General features: G+C 47.7%; 1 protein-coding gene across 1 annotated transcript in view; it reads left to right on the top strand.

The window, feature by feature from the left end:
* The window catches only part of SH3RF2 (SH3 domain containing ring finger 2), a 100,137-nt gene extending 79,036 nt beyond the window's left edge, over positions 1 to 21,101 (top strand). Inside the window, exons 6-10 of the mRNA XM_069484162.1 lie at positions 4,536 to 4,627; positions 5,935 to 6,105; positions 13,019 to 13,251; positions 16,533 to 16,888; positions 20,288 to 21,101. Of these exons, the coding sequence (XP_069340263.1) occupies positions 4,536 to 4,627; positions 5,935 to 6,105; positions 13,019 to 13,251; positions 16,533 to 16,888; positions 20,288 to 20,563 (1,128 nt within the window). The 3' untranslated portion in view covers positions 20,564 to 21,101. The remainder of the gene's footprint in view (positions 1 to 4,535; positions 4,628 to 5,934; positions 6,106 to 13,018; positions 13,252 to 16,532; positions 16,889 to 20,287) is intronic.
* Positions 21,102 to 21,718: the final 617 nt, after the last annotated feature.

Consider the following 21,718-nt stretch of genomic DNA (forward strand, 5'->3'; position numbering starts at 1 on the left):
GGATTGTAGGAAGCACCAGGCTCCTTACCTCCTTCCTCCCTCACTTAACACCTGAGGACCTGGAAAGGCCCAGAGGCTGCGCAGCTGTGGATTCTTCTGTGGCCAGTAAAGACTTCTTCTTTTAAACGAATGAGTCATTTCCTTCAAAAGGCAGGGAAAACTGTGTTTAGATTTTAGCAGAAATGCCCATCCCCACCCCACCCTCACACCCTCACCCACTCCCTGATCTTGTTCAGCTCCCTGAACCCTCTGCCGGGAAGCACCAGCTGCGGGAGAACCTCCCATCCAGCCTCACAAACGCCTTGTGGCACGGGCACCTGAGGTCACAATTGACCCCAGGGAAAGGAACCACCGCCAGGCCCGTTTCCTCTGAAAGGCTGGGCCTCCTACCTTCGATCCCAGTGACAGGAACAGACTTGCCTCCGCAGAAGTTGGCCATCTATCCGGTTGTCTTCATGTACCGGGTGGGGCCTTCATTTCTGTCTCGTTCTGCCTGCCCTCCTTCCCACCCGGTTTCTCTCCTCCCTGCCTTGATCGTCGTGCTCTGTTTTCCTATCTCCTCCATCATTCATTCATTCATTTTGCCTCTGCCTTATTGATTGAGCCTCCATTCATGGGTTCCCTCTCTCGGTTTCCCTCCTATTCAGGCAGCCCCCTGCCGTGAGGGTCACTCGCCAGCTGCCCTCTATTAAGCTGAGCTGTTCCTACCCCCTTCACTGGCCAATTCCAGAGCTTGAGCTAAGCCAAGGCCACTTGGACATTTCCTGCCAACTAGATACTGTATTCATATTTGCTTTTTTAACAGCTTTATTGAGGTATAATTATGTACAATAAAGTTCAACCATTTTAAGTATACAGTTCAACGACTTTTGGCAAATGTATGCAGCATGTAATCACTACCGAAATCAAGATACAGAACATTTGCATCACCTTGAAAAGATGCCTTGTGCCCCTTTGCAACCAATCCTCTCTCCCCACACCCTTGGCTCTTGGTAACCCTTAATCTGTTTTCTGTTTTCTGTCACTATAGTTCTGGCTTTTTTTTTTTTTTTTTTTAACAATTTCACATAAAGGACATCATATAGTATGTAGTCTTTTGTATCCTGGCTCTTTTACTAGGATGATGTTGTTGAGAGCCATCCATGTTGTCACATGTATTGCTGAGGAATATTCCACTGTGGTTATACCACAATTTATTTGATTCATCAGTTGACTGGCATTTGGGTTGCTTCCAATTTGGGGCTAAAATGAACAAAGCTGATACGAACATTCATGTACAGGTCCTTGAGTGGACACAGATTTTCATTTCTCCTAGGTAAATACTTGTGAGGACGATGGCTGAGTGGTGTGGAAAGTGTATAGTTAATTTATAAGAAATGTCGAACCTGTTTTCCAACGTGGCTACACCATTTTGCATTCTCATAAGAAGTGTATGACAATTCTAGTTGCTCCACATTCTCACCAGCACTTGGTATGATCAGTCTTTTTCATTTTAGCCATTCTCATAGGGGTGTAGTGGTATCGCATGGTGATTTTAATTTACATTTCTTCCATAATGGTTGATTTTGAGCACCTTTTCGTGTGCTATTGGCTACTCAATATATCTTGCTTTGTGGTATCTGTGGCTTATTGTTATTGGGTTGTTTTTCTTCTTATGAATGTAAGTTTCTCCCATCCGTTTTTATCTCTCTCTTTTCTCCTTCCTTCCTCTCTCTGTCCCTCAGGGTCTTTCTCCCACGGTGTCCCTGTCCCAGTTTGACCCTGAGTCCACTCTCAGGGTCTTCCACCACCCTTCCCTCTCCCTTCTTCTCTTGTGCCTCTTTCTCATGTTCTCCCTTATCTTCTCCTAGATAACTCAAAACCTGAGAATCTGACAGCCTTTCCCATTGCACACTAGAGACAACTCCATCACAAGCCCACAGATTTCTGTCCTGGCCAGGGTCAGTGTTCCAAATAGGGGAAAAGATGCCCTCCCCAGATGAAGGCTCAGAGAAGTAAAAAAGACAGAGCCTGGTGTAATGAATAGATGGCTTTGCGTTCTGGCATCTTCTTCCTCCCTCAATGATGAATGGTGTTTATGGATAGAAGTGCTTTTTATTCAAACATAACATTGGAAAGCCAGGGGTGTTAAGTGAAGTTCATCCTGCTTAATCAGTGGTCCAACAGTCTCCACAAACATAAGATTAGTTGTTCACGTAACACGGCTCTCCCTTGGCAGCTCTCCCAAGCCCAGCAGGGGTTTACTTTGCCCAGTCATAGGGAAGGAGCAGCCTAGCCCAAAGCCAGCTCCTTTTCATGTCTGTTTGAGGGAACGGGTGTGACAATATTTGATTACAAAGAGAAGAACACTTCATGCGGTGTTAGAGTACCTCAGATGGGTGATTGTGAAATGGTTTCTTTTTTTAATGCTTTATTGAGATATACTTCACCTACCATACAATTCCCCCATATAAAGTATACAATTCAGAGGTTTTTAGTATATTCACATATACGTACAGCCATTAACCCCACAATGTTAGAACATTTTATCACCTCAAAAAGAAACCCAGGACCCTTTAGCTGTCACCCTATATTCCCCTATTCCTTCAACCCCTGGAAACCACTCATCTACTTTCTATCTCAATAGATTTACCTCTTTTGGACATTTCATATAAATGAAATCAAATAATATGTGGTCTTTTATGTCTGACTTCTTTTACTTAGTATAATGTCTTCAAGGTTCATCCATGTTCTCATATGCATCGATACTTTGTTCCTTTTTATGACTGAATAGTATTCCACTAGATGGATATACTGTATTTTGTTTACTCATTCATCAGTTAATGAACATTTGGGTTGTTTCTACCTTTTGATTATTATCACTAATGCCTCTGTAAACTTTTATGTATGAGTTTTTGTGCAGACATATGTTTTCATTTCTCTTGGGTATACAGTAGGTATTTCTCCTGTGAATATACTAGAGGTAGACTTGCTGGGTCATATGGCAATCCTATGTTTAATCATTTCAGGAGTTGCCAGACTATTTTCCAAAGGAGCTGTGCCATTTTACATTCCAACCAGCAATATAGGAGGGTTTCAGTTTTTCTACTTTCTCGCCAACACTTGTTATTGTCTGACTAAAATGCTTTTTGAAATGTCGCAAATACATGCACAACTACACATGCATTTACACAATCATTGACACAGACACATACAAAACTACATGGTTGTGCATACTTGCACACACCTCTGGAGTTCACATACACACAGAATCTTTTCAATATTTACAGTCATATACATATAATCGCATGCACCACGTTTCAATCCATAGACCACATGTGTGAACATAAGCAGACATACAGTGGACCAATACCATCACACAGGTGCATGCAATTGCTGGGGGTCTGAGCAAACATACACATTTGCACACAGAACCAGAAACACACGCACTTAGTAATGTATTCACACCTGCACAAACACGGATACACAAACAGTAGTGGGACACACAAAAGCATAAAAGGATGGTCCTTGCTTGAAAAGCACACATACATAGTTCCCATCACTTATGGGTGAGTATCTGAAAACAGATTGAATATATTTACTCTGGATGACATGGAGATGGTTGAGATTTCATTAGTCTCTGGTGTACTAGGGAGGAAGATCTTTTCATTCATTCATTTTTTAATCTATAAGTACATGTTGGGCACACAAGAAATACAGTGGTGAACAAGACTGACACAGTCCCTGCCCTTAGGGAACGTACAGTCCAGGGGAGAGGGAGAGATGGTCAGTAAATAAACAAGGAAATAATCGCAGTCTGTGATATGTGCCAAGAAGGAAATAAGCAAAGCAGTATGTTGGATAATAGGCAAAGTCCTGGCCCTGGAAAAGTGAAAGGGATTCAGACTCATCCACAAGTTATTGGAGCTCTGTGTGTGTGTGTGTGTGTGTGTGTGTGTGTGTGTGTTAATACTAGCAATAGGTGATAAGAGTATGAGCTCAGAACCGGGACTACCTGATTTTAAATTTTCTTTGTTTCATACTAGTTGGGTGAGCTTTCTTTCCCTGTGTGTCTCAGCTTCTCATCCAAAAATGGGGATTATATTATTTTTACTAAGGATTAACTTAGCTGATACTTATAAAGCACTTAAAACTGCCTGGCAAGTGCGAAGTTCTGAATCAGTGTAGCCATTGCACCATTTTCAGAGGGAGGTGAGCGCACTGGGAGACTGGGGCTGGGGGAAGGGCTGGGGGAAGGGTCTGGCAGCGCCCCATGGACTGTCAACTGGACAGCTCTTCATCCTCCGCAGTATCTGAGCAGCGTTTTGGAACGTGGCTCTGGCATGCCACCTTGGCAGGCCATGAACAGCCCGTCCCCGCCCCACGGTGCCCACAGCCGCAAACCGCAGAGAGGATACACACTGGGTGGCGCTGGGCATGGCTCTTGGTTTTCAGTTGTATCAGGTCTTTGTGTGGCAGCTCTGTTTGCTCTGGGCCCAGCTCGTGGCATTCACTGGTTCTGCTTGGCTGTCTTTTCTGTCTGTGTGTCTGTGCAGGTCAGCACTTTCCACCCGGTACCTGCCTCCCCAGGACATTCCATGGCCATGGTCAGTGTGCCCGGCTCCCAGCAACACCTCTCAGCCAACATGTGAGTAAAAGGCTCAGCCCTTCACCCCAGCCATGGCACAGGGTGGGTCGCTTCCCTGACCCTTTGCCAACGAGCATCACCCCCTCAAACCATCCCGTCCAGAGAGACAACGGCTCCCCTTCCTCCACCTCCAAATGAAATAGTGGCAAAAAACACAAATGAGCCAACCACATCATTCTAGCTCATTCTCCCACAGAAGCAGAAAGAGACTGAAGATTATGTACCACAACACCACTGGGAGATTGGGTATTGAGAAATTTCTATTGTCTTGCTTTGGATTCAAAATGTTGGGTCATAAATAGATACTGCTTTAGTAATCAGCAAAAGGTAAATATAGCATTTTAGGAAGAAAAAAAAAAAACCCTTGTAGATGAGAACAGTCCCCTCTCTCTTTCGAGAAAACACTCCAGTGTCTCACAGTCCTTAGAGCCTGGAAGGGCTTCCTAGTGTCTGAGCTGCCTGAGGGCCATGTGCTGGTGGCCCCTGAATCTGGCAAGCCCAGGAGGATTGGTTTTCAATGCCTGTAGTCAGGCAGCTATTCTCGCCTCCACGACCTCGCTATTCCCTGTTGTCTTCACCCCCATGACTCATACCTGGACATGCTCACCTGACTCCTGGGTGGACTTCAGAGTGCAAAGTCTCTGCTCTAACCCCAGGGCCTTGCTGCCCGGTCCCAGGCCCATCCCCCTTTACCCCACCATGCAGCCCATATTACGCTGAACGCCAAAAACCCAAAACTACCCCCTGCCTCCCCATGTCCACTTCCCAGCGTACATTAAGCTGGCTCGTCGGGCCACTCCTGGGAGTCAGGCATGTCCCTGCTTTCAGAAACGGGAGTGGATCAGAGAGTTTCCATGGCTCACCTCTTATTTCCCAGAACCCTGCTGGCTGCGACCGTTTCCTTGGGGGATGCACCAAGCAGTAGTGAAAAAGCGTCCTTTGTAAAGCCCGTACTTCTAGCCTTGAGATCCCTCTCTGCCACTAACTCCCGGTCGCCAACTTCTCTCTCTGTTCATGGCCATTTTCCCCATTGTTAATGTGCAAGGTCGGCCTACATTAGTGATCGGCAGCTAGGAGCGCTGTATGGAGGAGGAAGGGATGAAGGAGGAAGAGATCTGGCCCCCTCCATTGCTATTTCAACCGGGTTCTGCCACTTTTATCTGTCTTACGCGTCGTGGCATCAGTGTGAGGTCTTTACTGCTAACCACCGGGCTGACGGCTGCGCGATCCGACTCCCTCAGCTGGCTCTGCGCCCTCCAGCAGGCGCACCCACCTTCTTCCCTCACCCGGTCCCTGTGTCTCCCCAGGTTTGTGGCCCTGCACTCCTACTCAGCCCATGGGCCTGACGAGCTGGACCTGCACAAGGGAGAAGGCGTCAGGGTCCTGGGGAAGTGCCAAGATGGGTGGCTCAGGGGCATCTCCCTGGTCACCGGGCGAGCCGGCGTCTTCCCAAGCAACTATGTCATCCCCATTTTCAGGTGCGTCTCCTCCAATCCCAGGCATCGGGAGGTTGGGTCACCATGGCCAGGAGCCATCTGTGAGTTGAGTTCATGGAGGACTCAATGCTCTCTCAGTATAGGCTAAGAAAGAGCCAGTACCCTTCTAACTCTTCAAACAAAATAGCGAAAATCATTATCGTTTCTGCAGCTCTTCACAGCTTACAAGCACTTTCATGTCTTCTAGCTCACTGGCTATGCCCAAGAACCCTGCAACGTGGAGATTAATTTGCAGATGAGGAAACGAATGTGCAGAGTTAAGCAACTGCTCGAGAACTAGATGTCAGGTTTTCTTCTGCAGAAATCCCAGAAATCCCACTTCACATCCTCCACCCCAATACTCCATCTAGTGGCACAACGGGGAAACTGTGGCCGAATGACCTCCCCAGCACCTCGGGATATTTCTCAGGCCCTAGGGCAGAGTGTCCCTGAACTCAGACCCCTACCTGTTCATGCACCGCCCACGTCAAACGCTAGTTACCCTGCAGGGCCTCTTCCCCAGCCTTTCTCATTCCTCCGCATTCCTCTTAATGTCATCGACCCCCAGCTTGCCCTGCCACCTCGCACCACTGCTGTAGATGCACACAGGCCCCAATGCTACCCATGACTTCTGCCTCCACCCCCATCAGCCCAGGCAAAGCCTGCTTCAAGGCACTGAGGCCATCACCCCCTGGCAAACAATTGTGACAGACCAATGGGTCACAATTCCCAGGAAAGTGACTGCCCCATTGTTCTCTATGGGAGTCAGACCTGGAGCCACGTGCCCACATTGGGGGCCTGCATTTAGGCAGGGCACTGAGTCCGGAGGAGGGCGGCAAGGATGGTGAGGAGACAGCAACCTAGGTCACAGGAGAAACTGATAAAGAAACTGGGGTTATTTAACTTGTAGCAGAAAAGGGGCAGACGGATCGTAATAGACTGTGTAGACCAGGAAGTAGATGTGTTCCATGAGCAGGCAGTGGAGTGGACCAGCGTATACAACTTGGAAGGTTTGGGTTCAATAAAAGGCAGCATTTTCTAACCCATAGCTCTTTTCCAACCAGGCTGGCTGGTGGGTGGGTGACCTCCTTTCTAGGAAGAGTACAGGCAAAGTCTGGGTGCCCCTACATCCAGGGTTGTATAAAAAGATTTCTTCACATGGCAGAAAGATGGGATAGAAGATCATAGTCATTTCTTTCCATGGAAGGTTCTTGAAATTGGTTACACAGTTGCAAAATATCCAAAGGCAAACTAAGGGTGTCTATAACTGATGTTTTAATTCATTTTTATTCAACAATTTTTTTTTTTGAGACAGAGTCTCGCTCTGTTGCCCTGGCTAGAGTGCCTAGCTCACAGCAACCTCAAACTTCTGGGCTCAAGCAATGCTCCTGCCTCAGCCGCCTGAGTAGCTGGGACTACAGGCAGGCCATCTTCAACAAATATTGATTGAGTGCTAACTATGTGTCAGGCACCTTTCCAGGCACTGGAGAAATACCAGTAAACAAGACACAAAAAATTGCTGCCCATAGCAGCTTACATTCTAGTGAGAGAAACAGATAAGAAACAAAATAAATAAGTAAGATATGTGGTGTGTTAGTGATAAGGGCTAAGAAGAAAAAAGAGTGAAGATAGAATTTGCGTGGGGGTGGTTAAGATCTCAGACAAGTTGGTTCGGGGTGGCCTTGCTGAGAAGTAAGAAGGAGGAATGAAGGAGATGGGGTGAGCCCAGTGGCGCTCTGAGGAGGTGCATTCCAAGCCACAGGAACCGCGGGTCCAAAGGCCCCAAGTAGGAGAGCGCCCGACACGAAGGCCGGCAGGATTGGATTAGAGCAAATGAGGGGAGGGGAGTAGGAGGTGAGGTCAGAATAGCATCAGAGGCCAGAGAATGCAGAATGAAGGACCAGGCTTTAGCCCTATTGCGCAGTTTTGAGCAGCAGAGTGGCGTGATCTAAGCTATGTTTAACCAGAATCCCTCTAGTTGCTGCACTGGGAATAAACTATAGACAGGAAAGTGGAAAAGCATAAAAACTAGTTAAGGGGCTATTGTAATAATCCTGGGAAGAGATGATGGTGAACTGAACCAGGGCGTTAGCCGTGAGAGTAGGGAAAACCAGTTAGATTCTGGATATACCTTGAAGATATAAACCACAGGATTTTCTAATAGATCCAATATCAGGTATGAAAGAATAGAGGATTCAAGGTGAGTCCGCGGTTTTGGCCCTGAGTAACTGGAAGATGGAATTGCCTTTCACTACGATAGACATGAAGGAGACCATGAGAGGCACAGGTTTTGAGGTATGAAGGGAAGCAAAGGCTTAGTTGGCAGCAGATTAAGTCTGAGATGCCTCTTAATGATCCAAGTAAGGATGCTGGTAAGCAGTTGAGTACACCAGTTTAGCATCTAAGAGAGAGCTCCAGCCTTGAGCTGCTGTTTAAAGCCATAAGACTCGATGAGACCATCGTGGTAGGATCAGTTGTATCCAGAGGGTGACACTCAGCCAGCAGCTAGAATCTTCAAGAACGAGGGGGTGTTACCTGGAGGGTAAATGATGGCTGCGGCAAGGTGGCGTGTGGGTGGTCCAGTCTGATGATATGAGTCAGCCAAGAAGTATTGAGGAGGGTAAGGAGTGCTCTAGAAGTAACAGTGAGGAGCAAGGAGGATGCCTGTCCTAACTTACAAACGGTTTCTTCCATGAATGCCCCAGGTTCCATGCCTACTTCTAGGGTATTTGCTAGGGTATTTGCTTAGGCCTTAACCCAACATCCTGTTTATGCCATTAAAGAACCATTAAAATAAGTGTGACCATATATTTTATCATCCAAGCTAGGACACTTTTGAGCAGGTATCCACTGAGACTCTCCTGGGAAAATCAGGCCCTATGGTCACCCTAACTAGAATGCATGTAGGATTCCATTCCAGTATATTTCAAGGCTCCAGCTTCCATTTCTCTCCTTCTTGGCTTTTCTCCTGGGTAGATCTCTTGTGTTCTTGGGCAAGTCGAGTGGTGTGCATCTGTTCTCAGCCCCTCCGAGATGCCTGCTCGTCAGAGACAATGGAGGGAGTCTCGGCACCGTAGGTTGCTGCTGGGTTCACCCTTTCCTCCCAGCTCACAGAAATCTGAACATACGCATATGTTGAGGTGCTGCTAATGTTGAGGCATGATGTTGCTTATGGGGAACCAGTATTCCCTAGGAGAACAAGTCCCTGTCAGAGGATGTGCTCCTGGGGGGTTATTAGGTGACAGAGGATCGAGGCCTTTGCAGTGTTGGAATGTTTTCCTTGATGGTCTCTCTGATGCAAAGACAGTTCCCTTCCCACTAATCCTGGACATGAATGACATAGGCCCAATTTATCTACCTAGGTGCAGGTAGGTAACCCTTGTTCTTAACTACCCTTTCCACTGTGGGAACTTTAGTTCTTCCTTCTATCGAGGCTGAATGATGCTGTTTGTTGTCAGCTGAGTTTCTACAACCATGAGCAAGTTGTGTGCAAGATCCGAGTGGGCTGGCCTACGTGTGCAAGCCCATTCTGCTCCTGGATGCTGTGCATTTGAGGATTCCCCCCCCCCCCCAGCCTTTGTTTCCGTTTGCAGCGGTGGCTCTGCACATGCAGCCCCCAGGGTGCGTAGTGCAGCCTCTCGTAACACAGCCTGGGCTCCGCGGTGTAAGGTGCCCCCTGAGCATTTCAATCTTTGCTCTTATTAGCATCGGCCCCTAGTGAACTGACCCAGCCAGAGTTTAGGGACTAGCTGTAGATGAGAATTGACCAAAATGTCAGGGTTTAGATTTAAGATTCAGCGAATGAGCCTTTCAACCACCAGAGAGGAAAAGGCAGTTGACCAAGCTGTCCAGCTGTTACTGACCACAGTTGAATCTCTGTCACCATGGTGCCTGTTCCCAGCTCCAGAGACATTTGCTGGCTTGGTTTGTACAGAGCATTTGTCAGGTTTTCGTCTGTGCGGCGTCCAACATCCCTTGGGTGTCCTCTTTCACGTGCAGTCTTGGTGGGAGGCAGGTGCGTCCTCTCTCTTCAGAGGCTGAAGAAACCGAATCCTCCCCTTTTTCCTCCTCAACCCATCACCACAGTGAAGGATCAGGTTCAGCCAATCTGATGCTCCCCCTGGGGACTTTGAAACTTAGACAAGGGAGGAAGCAATGCGGGTGATGCTAAAGACCGTTCATGGTGAGAGCCCAGCCGCAGCATGTGACCTGAGGCTTCCTGCTGGCCAGCTCTCTGCAGCCTCCTGGATCCTGTTTCCAAGCCCGTAACTCCCACTCCTGCCCTCCCAATAAACTCGCTTCTGCCCTGTTAGCCAGGATCTTCCTCTTTCTTGCAACTTCAGACACATATGCCTACCTGGTACTTTATGGGTAGAGAAAAGCAACAAATGGGCCACTGCTCATTGGCCTTTAACTCTCTAAACACATCTAGACAAAGATTGTCAAGGTCCAACCATTCTCCTTACCAGGAGGCTGCTGCCAGGGGTGAGCACAGAGGAGCTGCTGTTTGTGATGTCCCGTGTGCAATCAGGCAAGCTTGTCAGGGCTAATGTCCGAGTTAGAGAGAAGAACACAGGGACCTGCACTATCGAGCAAATCGGGTGCAACTTCCACTCCTCCCGCTTAAGCCCAGAATGTCTTTTGGTCTCCCCATCTGGAAAACAAAGATCACAATGTCTGCAGGATTGGTGTGTCACGGGAATCAATTAATATATGTTAGTAAAGTGCTTTGATGTTGGAAGAAAGTGCCAGGTAAGTGCTGAGCTTTTTGCCAAAAGACATAGAGGGACTCGGTGTTGGATGGGGGATATGGGATTTAGAAGCTCCTGGAATCCAGCCTAGTGCAGGGTCTGGAGAAATGGGGTCACACCTCAGTCTATAAACAGTCATTCAAAGAAGGGATTGGTAGAGTAAGAGTGGCTAGGGCCTAATTAGCTGTATTCTGTCCTTAATGCCGTTGCTGCTGCTGCTGCTGCTGCTGCTGCTGCTGCTGGGAATAATTTGGGAACCTGCCTCTCCTGCTGCCAATCCATTTTGCAGCATCCAACACCTCGAGGCCCCTTTTCAAAAGACAGGCAGATCAGGTGCACCCTGCCATGGAAGCCAGTGCTGAGCATTTCTCTCCAGAATATAGTCTGACCCCTCCCTGGTAGACAGCCCCACTCCTCTTCACTGACTGCCCCACTATGGGGACCACAGGCAGGTTGACAGCTATGAATAGAAATCCCCTTGCCACAAGCATCCGTTCCTAGAGCGTTTGGCTAGATATACTTCTTGGGCGGCCTTGGCCACAATTAAATGATGCTTTGCCTATCTTCATACAACACTGACTCATTGTTAAGCTACATATCAGTTTTTTAATCAAAAGAAGGAGAGAAAAGGAGCAAGAGGAGGATGAGGAGAAAGAGAAATGGCCTTACAGAAGACCTGGAGGCATTGGTGGGAAGGAAACCGCGAGGGCATTTCTGTGCCAGGCTTTGGCTGTGTTCATTATTCCCAGGGAATTAGTAGAAGTTACTTAATCAACAGAGTGACAAGGTGATTGATGGGCTGCTCGGTAAGAGATGTGATGTTGGGGCTGGATTGGTAAAAGGGCAAGAACGGCACGAAGATGACAGCCACTCTCCACAGAGTTCAGGGAGCTGCTGTTCAGGCTGGAAACAATGGACAAGGGATTGTTGTTTCATAAAACTTTAATACTATTCTCGAAAGTCACAGCCTGAGGCTGAAGAATTAGAGTCTTATGGAGGCATACGTAGGGCCTACCAGCTGCTTCAGTTCATTAATTTCAGGCAGAATAAAGGTCTTTTTCTGCTACCAAATGATGAATGCTCTAACTAGAGGTGGTGTAGCTCAGTGGTAAGAACAGAGGGCCAGCCTAAACCTGGGTTCAAATCCCAGGCCCAGTAGTTCCTTGGGCAAGTAACTGTAAGTCTTTGTATTTTTTTATTATAAAATAGTGGCACTAAGAGCACATACCTAAGAAAGCTGTTGTAAAGAACCCGTGAGATAATGTGGGCAAAGCACTTGGCCAATGCCTGGCATACAGTAAGCACTCAACATGTGTTAGCAAAAATGACTGGCATCAGTGCTGAAAGCATCATGGCAGCCATTCAACAAATGTTTTTTAATCAACAATATGCACAGAATACAGAGAGATAAAGTATTAATAATAAGGCAGGGCACTGTGGCTCACTCCTGTAATCCCAGCACTTTGGGAGGCCGGGGCAAGAGGATTGCTTGAGGCCAGGAGTTGGAGACCAACCTGGGCAACATAGTGAGACCCCATCTTTACATAAAAATTTAAAAATTAGCCAGCTGTGGTAGGGCACGCCTATAGTCCCAGCTGCTTGGGAGGCTGAGGCAGGAGGATCTCTTGAGCCCAGGAGTTTGAGGTTACAGTGACGTATGATGACACCACTGCACTCCAGCATGGGCAACAGGGCAAGACCCTGTCTCTAAAAAATAAATAAATAAAAATAAAGTAAGTTATAAACTCTCTGCCTTCAAAGAGTTTAGAACCTAATGGAAAAGTCACTGACTGACTAAGAAACTGCCACTGCAAAGCAAATTGAACACATACAGGACCTTGTGCTTTGAACTCAAGGGCTAAAGGGACGTGGGGTGAGGGGTGACCAGAATCAGAGCGAGAGATGATGAAATTCAAGTCTTCTAGTTCCGCCAGGGCCTCCGTGTGAGCCCCTCTCCCCCCATTTGGCAAACCTCACAGTTAACAAGGTGTAGGGGGAGTGGGGCCGACTGTGGTTGACAAAAAGTGTGTATGGGTGGGAAGAAGGTAAAAAGTGGTTACATCTGATATATGGTTGGGAGCTGTTAGGTTTTTAAAATAAAACTGAACGTTTTCTTCTATTTGTTTTCTTTTTTTTAAAAAAAAAAAAAAATGTCCACCAACCAGAAAGACCTCTAGTTTTCCAGATTCCCGGAGCCCTGGTCTCTATGCCACATGGACGTTATCCACCTCCTCTGTGTCCTCCCAAGGCAGCATTTCAGAAGGTGATCCCCGACAAAGCCGTCCCTTCAAATCCGTCTTTGTGCCCACCGCCATTGTCAACCCCGTAAGGAGCACAGCCGGCCCCGGGACTACAGGACAAGGGTCTCTTCGGAAAGGGCGGAGCAGCATGAGAAAGAGTAAGTGGTGGAAGAGAGGAACGTGCCTAGAGCTAAGTGACAGGGGGATATGACCCCAGGGTACACCGGATGCTTTTGATAAAAACAGGATCTCAAACTGAGCCTCTGCAAAAGGTGCTTTACAATTCCCAAATGATGAGTTGTTTTATTGAATGAAGCTAGACTGACTCAAGGTCACTGCCTTGGGTCACTTCATACATTACAAATTGAATGACTAGGGTGATAGTGGCCCTGAGTGCCAACACGGAATTAGAACATGGCCAACGTGGATGCTGGGTCTTAAGAAAGAATGACCAAAGCACTGGCTGGGTCAGTGCTTCTCAAACTATGTTCCAGGGAACCCTCAGGGGGTGCCACAAGAGAAACAGGGAAGGATGGAGTGAGCAGGCGGAGGGTGGGAAGAGGAAATGAGGATTGAAGAGGCAGTGCTTCAAGCTCCTGATTCCCACTATGTTATTTCAGTAATGAATGCATGCTAACAAAAAAGATTACAGCACACAAAGTATTCAAAAGCAAGTCTCCTTCATATCCTTAACCCCCAGCCCAAGTTCTCTTCCACAGATAGATAGATAGAGAAATAGAAAGATACACAAACTTGTTATCATACTCACTGCACTATTCTGCACCTTGCTTTTATTTTTACCTACGTAATATCCACATTGCACACATGGCAATATATACAGATTCTTCATCTTAAGAACCGTGCATTTATCTCTTCACAGGTGGAGCTTCTATATAAGATTCCATTTTCAGGTGTTCTAAAAAGTATTTGAAACCCAATTGCTCTACAAAAAAAAAAAAATCAAAATTTTATATTCTTACATTTCTACAGAAGACAAAAAGCCAAGCACAGTAAATATGATTTATTCCATGTTCCCTGATTTAAATCGGGGCCCGCAATCTCTCTTGGGATCTTAACAAATGGTTAACATGAAAATGCAATCTGACTAGTCAAGGCAGAAGAACAGCAAGCGTGTGGGACAATATGCCACGCAGGAACATTCACCGAGAAAAGAGACACATTTAGCTCCACCTGTCCCACCCAGTGCTTTCATCTGACAACCGGCTTGACCATCAGACCACTGCTCTGGCCACTGCATTCCCGCCAGCCTGCCTCCCCCTTCACCCTCCCTACCGTCCTCCACCTCTCCCCCCAGCACACCCACAAAATTCATAATCCCACCACAACAGCCTTAGGCAAGTTACCAACCTCTTCAGTCTTCAGTTCACTCATTTATAAAAGAAATAAAAATAATGCCTACCTCATCAGGGTTACTGAATGGATTTAATAAAACAATTCACATAAGGCTGATGGCATAGTGCCTGGCATGTAATTAATCTCTCAAGAAACATTAATTTTTATAGTATTATTTTATTAGGGTTATCATTGCTCCTATAACTAAGTATATCATCTTTGGTCCATCCAGAGTGTGAACTCACTTAGGGTTGAAACGTCCGCACTCAGTCTAGACCACTTAGGAATGCAGAGAATTGCATCCTCTGGGCAATTGCTCACGCTTTCTTTGATCCATGCCCGCACTACCTTTACATAGATCTTGCTTGGCTTGGAGCTTTCACTTCTTGCATTGTATGTACGTGTAATAAGAAAGCATTAAATCTCTTCAAAATTAGGAATTGACAAGATAAATAGACAAGGCATAAAACCCATTTTTCACACATTGATGAGAGCCTCGGGCCATGTCTGTCCCGTGCTGCTTTGACTTCCCGGTCCCGGAGGCTTTCTCTTTCTCCCTTTTCCCAAGGTGAGGCTGGTCAGGCTATCAATCTCCCCAAAGTGAAGAGAAATGACAGGAGAATTGACCATGTGCACCTCACAGGGCTGTCAGTGGAAAAATAAATGTCTCATCTGAAAGGTCAAACTTGTGTAAATGGTGACTGGCTTGCTCGCAGCAGCTGAGGACGCCGACGGTGTTTAGTGTGCGTTCTGCTTTTCGTGTACGCATCTGGCTTGACGAAGAGTCACAGTGCAGACGTGGCCTTGGCTCAGGCCCTCTGTGCTGGACACAAATGACTCTGATTCAAACATGTGTCCATGGAGTGTCACAAAGTATTCTACTAACATCTCTGGCTGGAACGTGACCTATGGCTTTCTAAATGCTGGCAGACCCTTATAGAGAAATGGCCCAAAATGTTTCTCAGGGGTGTCTCCCCCACCACCCCACAGAACGCAATGACCTCCCGATTCCCCAGGTCACCCACAGGAAATATGTCCAAGGGATGCAGATCTCCTGTCTTCCGGAGAATTTGAAGAGAAAGATGGCTTCCTTTTACTGAGGGAGGACCATCTCAATTTTTTAAAAAAGAAAAAGAATGACCTCGAGAAGGGGTAAAACCAAACTCTTTGACCTTGCAATTTTAGGGTATGCTATGCTTTACCTAAACATACTGATAGCTAACAAGCACGGGGCATCTATTACATTCCAGGCACTATGCTAACACTCTGCACGCTTCATAAAACGTAATCCTCCCAGAAGCCCTATGAGCTACTGTTACTATCTCCAGTTTACAAATGAGGAAACCGAGGTGCAAGCAGGTGATGTGACTTACTTCTCCCAGGCTCCCCAGGAGAAGGTCTGATTCCAGATCTATGTCATGAGACTTCACAAAGCTCGTTCACCCAGCCCGAACTCTGGAATAAATAACCCGTCCACATCTGCCTCTGTCTGGGGCCGTGCTCCCCCTGGCGCGCACACTGTTATGTCCCCTCACCCGTCCTCCCTGCAGCCCCCAACAAAAAGGAGACCCCACCACCACCTGCCTGAAGCTTCTGTTAGAATTTTCTTCAGCAAGTAGCTGGTCAGAGTTCTCCTCTCCCTTCCTCTCTCTCTTTTCCTCTTTCCCTCTCTCTCGCCCTGCTGAGTTGCCACTCCCTGGTGTTTCTCAGTTTCTGCTCCCTGTCTCCTGTCTCCGACTCTGTCTTTTGTTTCCTATTTGCTCTGCCAGCTTCGGTGTCTGCTTCACACCGTGTGCAGTGTGTGCCCGTGCACATGTGAGAGAGAGAGAGGGGGCGAATGGCAGCATAGACCTGCTGTCAGCCCCACACACGCAACATTCAGCTAGAGAGTTATTTGCTGCCAACGTCAGCAAACAGCGCTAAAAAAAGAATAAGGTCACCTTTGAACGACCCCGAGAGAATGTGAGCGCAGTCAGATGAGGAAAGCACTTACCTATTCTGGGCTATCAGAAGCAGCACTAACCCAGCCCCACCCAGCGGCCGTCAGCGCCCCAGTTGCTGATGTCTCTGTCATCTGATTCCCCAGATGGATCCCTGCAGAGACCCGTCCAGCCAGGGGCTCCCACCCTCGTGCTGGGCTCCCTCAGACGCAGCCCCACCATGGTCGTGCGGCCTCAGCAGTTCCAATTCTACCAGCCACACGGGATCTCCTCCTCCCCATCGGTGGTGGCGGACATGGGCCCCAAGCCTGTGCCCACGGGGGAGCCCGCCCTCACGTGCATCAGCAGGGGCAGCGATGCCCGGATCCACTCGGCAGCCAGCTCCCTCATCATGGAAGGCAAGGACATCCCCAACAAGAGCGAGCCTCCGCCAAAACCACCCGCGTCTGCACCACCATCGATCCTGGTGAAACCAGAAAACTCAAGAAATGGCATTGAAAAGGTAGGCGTGGGGTGACACTGGGGACCTGATTCTTTAGACCCCCAATTTTGCACCGTGTCTTGGCTCCTGAGATATCAGTGTCAGTGGACAAGGAACCAAAGCTGCAGCCTCAAATGATTCCTCACGCACAACACCCACACACACATCCTCATACCACTAACACCCTCTCTGGATGCTTCCCAAATATTTTATACATACTTCTTCTGAGGCCCAGAGTGGCTTGAAGAAAACATAGCTTTGGCATCAGACACATCTTGATTTGAATTCCTGCTTGCTAGCTGGGTGACTTTGGCCAAAACACTTCACCCTTCTGGGATTCTTTTTTTCCCTAATCTGTAAAATGTAGGTAAGAATAGTAATGGCCAAACAGGGTTGGAGTGGAGATTAAATGAGACATGTGACGTGCTTACATAGGGCTTGGCACATAATCATTCATTGTATAAAAGAGGCAACTAAGACACAGGAGAATTTAAGTGACATCAAGTTCACACTGAATGATAATGACTCCAACAACCAATTTATTGTGACCTCTTTGGCAGAGGTCAGATCTATTTACTTCCAGTCCAGGACTTTTCCCACTAGGAAGCATAAGAGTTTTTGTAAAAAGCTTATGGTCTCCATAATATCCTTGAAGCAGGACGGGTAGTGGGAGGGAAGAGGTGACATTAGAAAATTAGGTGATGCTCATTGAATATTACCACAATCACCATCACATCACCATCACCATTATCACCACCATCACCACCACCACCACTATCATCATCATCACCATCACCACCATCATCACCATCACCACTATCACCATCACCACGACCATCACCACCACCGCCACCATCACCATCACCATCACCATCACCATCACCACCATCATCACCATCACCACCACCATCACCACCACCATCACCATCACCATCATCACCATCACCATCACCATCACCACCATCATCACCATCACCATCACCACCATCATCACCATCACCATCACCATCACCACCATCATCACCATCACCACCATCATCACCATCACCACCACCATCACCATCACCATCACCACCATCATCACCATCACCACCACCATCACCACCATCATCAACACCACCGCCATCATCACCATCACCACCATCATCACCATCACCACTATCACCATCACCACGACCATCACCACCACCACCACCATCACCATCACCACCACCATCACCACCACCACCACCATCACCACCACCAGCACATCACTAATATTGTCAGCACCACCATCACCACCAGCATCACCCATTTCTCCAAAAGAGAAAGAGGATGTGGTTTTCCCCTATTTGTTAAGCGTTTACCGAATGCTAATGACCTGGCAGGCACCATGCTGAGTACTTCCCATGCCTCATCTCATTTAATCCTGACCACAACCCTCTGAAGTAGGCATTAGTTTCATCCTCATTTTAAAATGAGGAAATGGAGGCTTAGGGAGTTAAAGAGCATCACCCAAGGGCACCCAGCTGACACACGCGTCTGGAGTAGAATCCAGATCTGATATAAAAATCCATGCTCTTAATGCTAAGCTATATGCTTATAGGGAAAAGCATTTGGAAAAAGTTAGTGTGAACTGATGTAAATGTTGGGAGTTCTCTTTCTGAATTATAGTATTCAAATAATTCAAAGTCTTCTAGGCCCTACTTGCCCAATACTCCAATTATTAGATACAGCCCTCAAACTATAAGTGTTTAATAAGTGCCCAGGGCCGGGCGCGGTGGCTCACGCCTGTAATCCTAGCACTCTGGGAGGCCGAGGCGGGTGGATCACTCGAGGTCAGGAGTTCGAGACCAGCCTGAGCAAGAGTGAGACCCCGTCTCTACTAAAAATAGAAAGAAATTATATGGACAACTAAAATATATATATACAAAAAATTAGCCGGGCATGGTGGCGCATGCCTGTAGTCCCAGCTACTCGGGAGGCTGAGGCAGGAGGATCGCTTGAGCCCAGGAGTTTGAGGTTGCTGTGAGCTAGGCTGAAGCCACGGCACTCACTCTAGCCCGGGCAACAGAGTGAGACTCTGTCTCAAAAAAAAAAAAAAAAAAAAAAAATAAGTGCCCAGACCTTGCCAGATATGGTAAGGGTCAGAAAGTGTGAAAAAACTTAGATTCTCTGTGGGGGACACTAGGATTGAATTTTATGGAAACAAGACATCATTCCTAAGCAGTACCATAGAACACTTCATTATGCCCTAAGACAGGGATTGGCCAAACAGATACTGTACCTGCTGGTACCTGGCAGATAAACAACAGGCTGGGAGAGGTGAGGCCGGGGGCGGGGGTGCCTTGGCACAAACTGGAGATCATGCATCTCATATAAAGGGAGCTGCTTCTCAGCTCCAGCCAGCTGTTGCAGAATGGGCCATAGGCCCAGTGTGCCAGATCTTTCATTTTTTAAAAGACACATATGAAATTCTGATTTTTACATGCAATCTCCCAGTTTGTATGTGTTGGCAAGTCAGTCAAACCTCAAACATTCTGCAGGCTAAAATCAGCCAGCAGGTGTCCAGTTTGCCAACTCTGCTCTAAGGAAATCTCTAAATGGAGTCATCAGGACAGGGCCCAAGGAGGAGGGAGGCCTGGAGACAGGCCTTAATGATGGGCAGAGAGGAGAGAGCGAAAGTAAACTTTCATTTTTATAGAAAATTTTGCCTCAGGCCCTTTTCACAGGGGGTTGCCTACCCTATTTCTCCCAGATAATTCCTAATCCTTCAGTTTTATTTATTTATTCATTTATTTATTTATCTGATGCAAGGTCTCCCTCTGTCCCCCAGGCTGGAGTGCAGTGGTGCCATCACAGCTCCCTACAGCCTTGAACTCCTTGGGCTCAAGCGATCCTCCCACCTCAGCCTCCTAAGTAGCTGGACCACAGGCGCACGCCACCACACCCTATAGTCCCGCATTAATTGTTCGTAGAGACAGAGTCGTGCCATGTTGCTCAGGCTGGTCTTGAACTCCTGGCCTCAAGCGATCCTCCCACCTCAGCCTCCCAAAGTGCTGGGATTACAGGCATGAGCCACTGCTCCCAGCCAGTTCCCAACTTAAGCAGCTCTGCCTCTAGGAAGACTTCCCTGTCTACCCCATTCCATGCAGAGGTAGATACTCCTCTGCATTCTCAGCATCTTATGCTTCCCCCATCATAGCACTTGTTACAATTGTCTGTCAGGACGGTTTGTTCACTGTTGGATCCACACACCTAACAGAGCGCGTGGTGCATAGTAGGAACTTATATTAGACACAAATATTTGCTGAGTGAACACATAAAAGAGGCATTTCAAGTGTAGACAAGTATAAAAAAACACCATGAACCAAGTCCCAGGGTAAAATAACACAAGTCTCCCACCTAACCCATGTCCCTTTCCTTTCCTTTCTCTTCCAGCAAGTCAAAACCGTGAGATTTCAGAATTACAGCCCTCCTCCCACCAAACACTACACCTCCCATCCCACCTCCGGAAAGCCCGAACAGCCAGCCACCCTCAAGGGGTCCCAGCATGAAGCATCCTCCTTGGGCCCAGAGATGACCGTCCTATTCGCCCATCGAAGTGGCTGCCACTCCGGACAGCAGACAGACCTCCGGAGAAAGTCAGCTCCTGGCAAGGCCACGACCCTGGTTCCCGCTGCCTCAGCCACGCAGACCGTGTTTCCCAGCAAATGAATCTACAGGTGGCTTTTCCTAGACCCCCAAGAGGTGAATTGCATTTAAATACAGTCGGCCTCCACTAAGGGCATCCTGCCATTCTTTGGGACTTGAGTATGGGTCCTTGTTCTTCCCATTTTACCTCCAGGAAAAAAAAAATGGTAGAAGCGGGAATTCCTGCCCTGGGTAGGAGGATAGATGGGGTGTCCTTCCAAACATAATGATTTGATGCAGCAAAGCCCACTACCCAGACCAAGGAGTGGGAGACTGCTGTGCCCACTTTGTTCCCCAGCATCGAGCGTGTGGCCTCACCCCCTGTGTTTTGTCTAGAATTTCCATGGTGTCCTAACAGGGTGTCCCAAGGGTGGGATTGTTGGCATTGCTTCTTTGACCTTATCATAACCTCAGCAAGCATCATAACAGCTTCTGCTGTCTTCTGGGGCCCGTGCACTGGCCACTGGTAGCTACCCTATTTTTTTCCCTCTGTAAAGGGAGAATTTCTGGGAGGGGTGTGAGATGGTTACTTTGAACATTCTGAGAACCCACCAAAACTAGAGTCAGCTCCCCGAGTTTGCTCCAGACAAGAAGGTCAGAGATAAAGCTGACTACCAAGTATCAAAAGATTGTCATACTTTAAGCTTCTAGATCTGTTTTCCCACGTATAATCCTTACACGATAGACAAGCAGAAAGCACGTGGCTGTGGGCAGGGCCATGTATGGTGTCACTGGCAACGGATTCATGCTGGCTCTATAGCCTGACTCTCCCAAGAGAACACAACATGCTTAAAGACAGCCTTGTGTGGGGATGGAGTCTGGATGTAAATTCTGTTTGCACTGCACTAGCCTTGACCTCCCCTGGTTTCCTCTCATGTGGGGCAGCTCAGTTGCTTCGCCCACCAGGCAACAATGTCAGCGGGAACACGCCAGTCCAAGGCTGGGGTGGGTGCTGCCTAGAGGAAAGCTGCCCTAACAGGGACTGGACAAAGAAGGTTGGAGAGGAAAGGGGGAAACAGAGGGAAAAAAAGAGGGAGAATGAAGAAAGTATGGAGGAGAGAAGGGGGTGTGAGAGTAAGAGAGAAAGATACAGATTGAGAGTATCAGGGAAGGAGACAAAAGGGGGCAACCTTGCCATCCTGACAGGTGGTGAAAGAAGGACAGAGTCTGCAAGGGGGA

Source organism: Eulemur rufifrons, chromosome 10, assembly GCF_041146395.1.
Source record: "Eulemur rufifrons isolate Redbay chromosome 10, OSU_ERuf_1, whole genome shotgun sequence".
Lineage (NCBI taxonomy): Eukaryota > Metazoa > Chordata > Mammalia > Primates > Lemuridae > Eulemur > Eulemur rufifrons.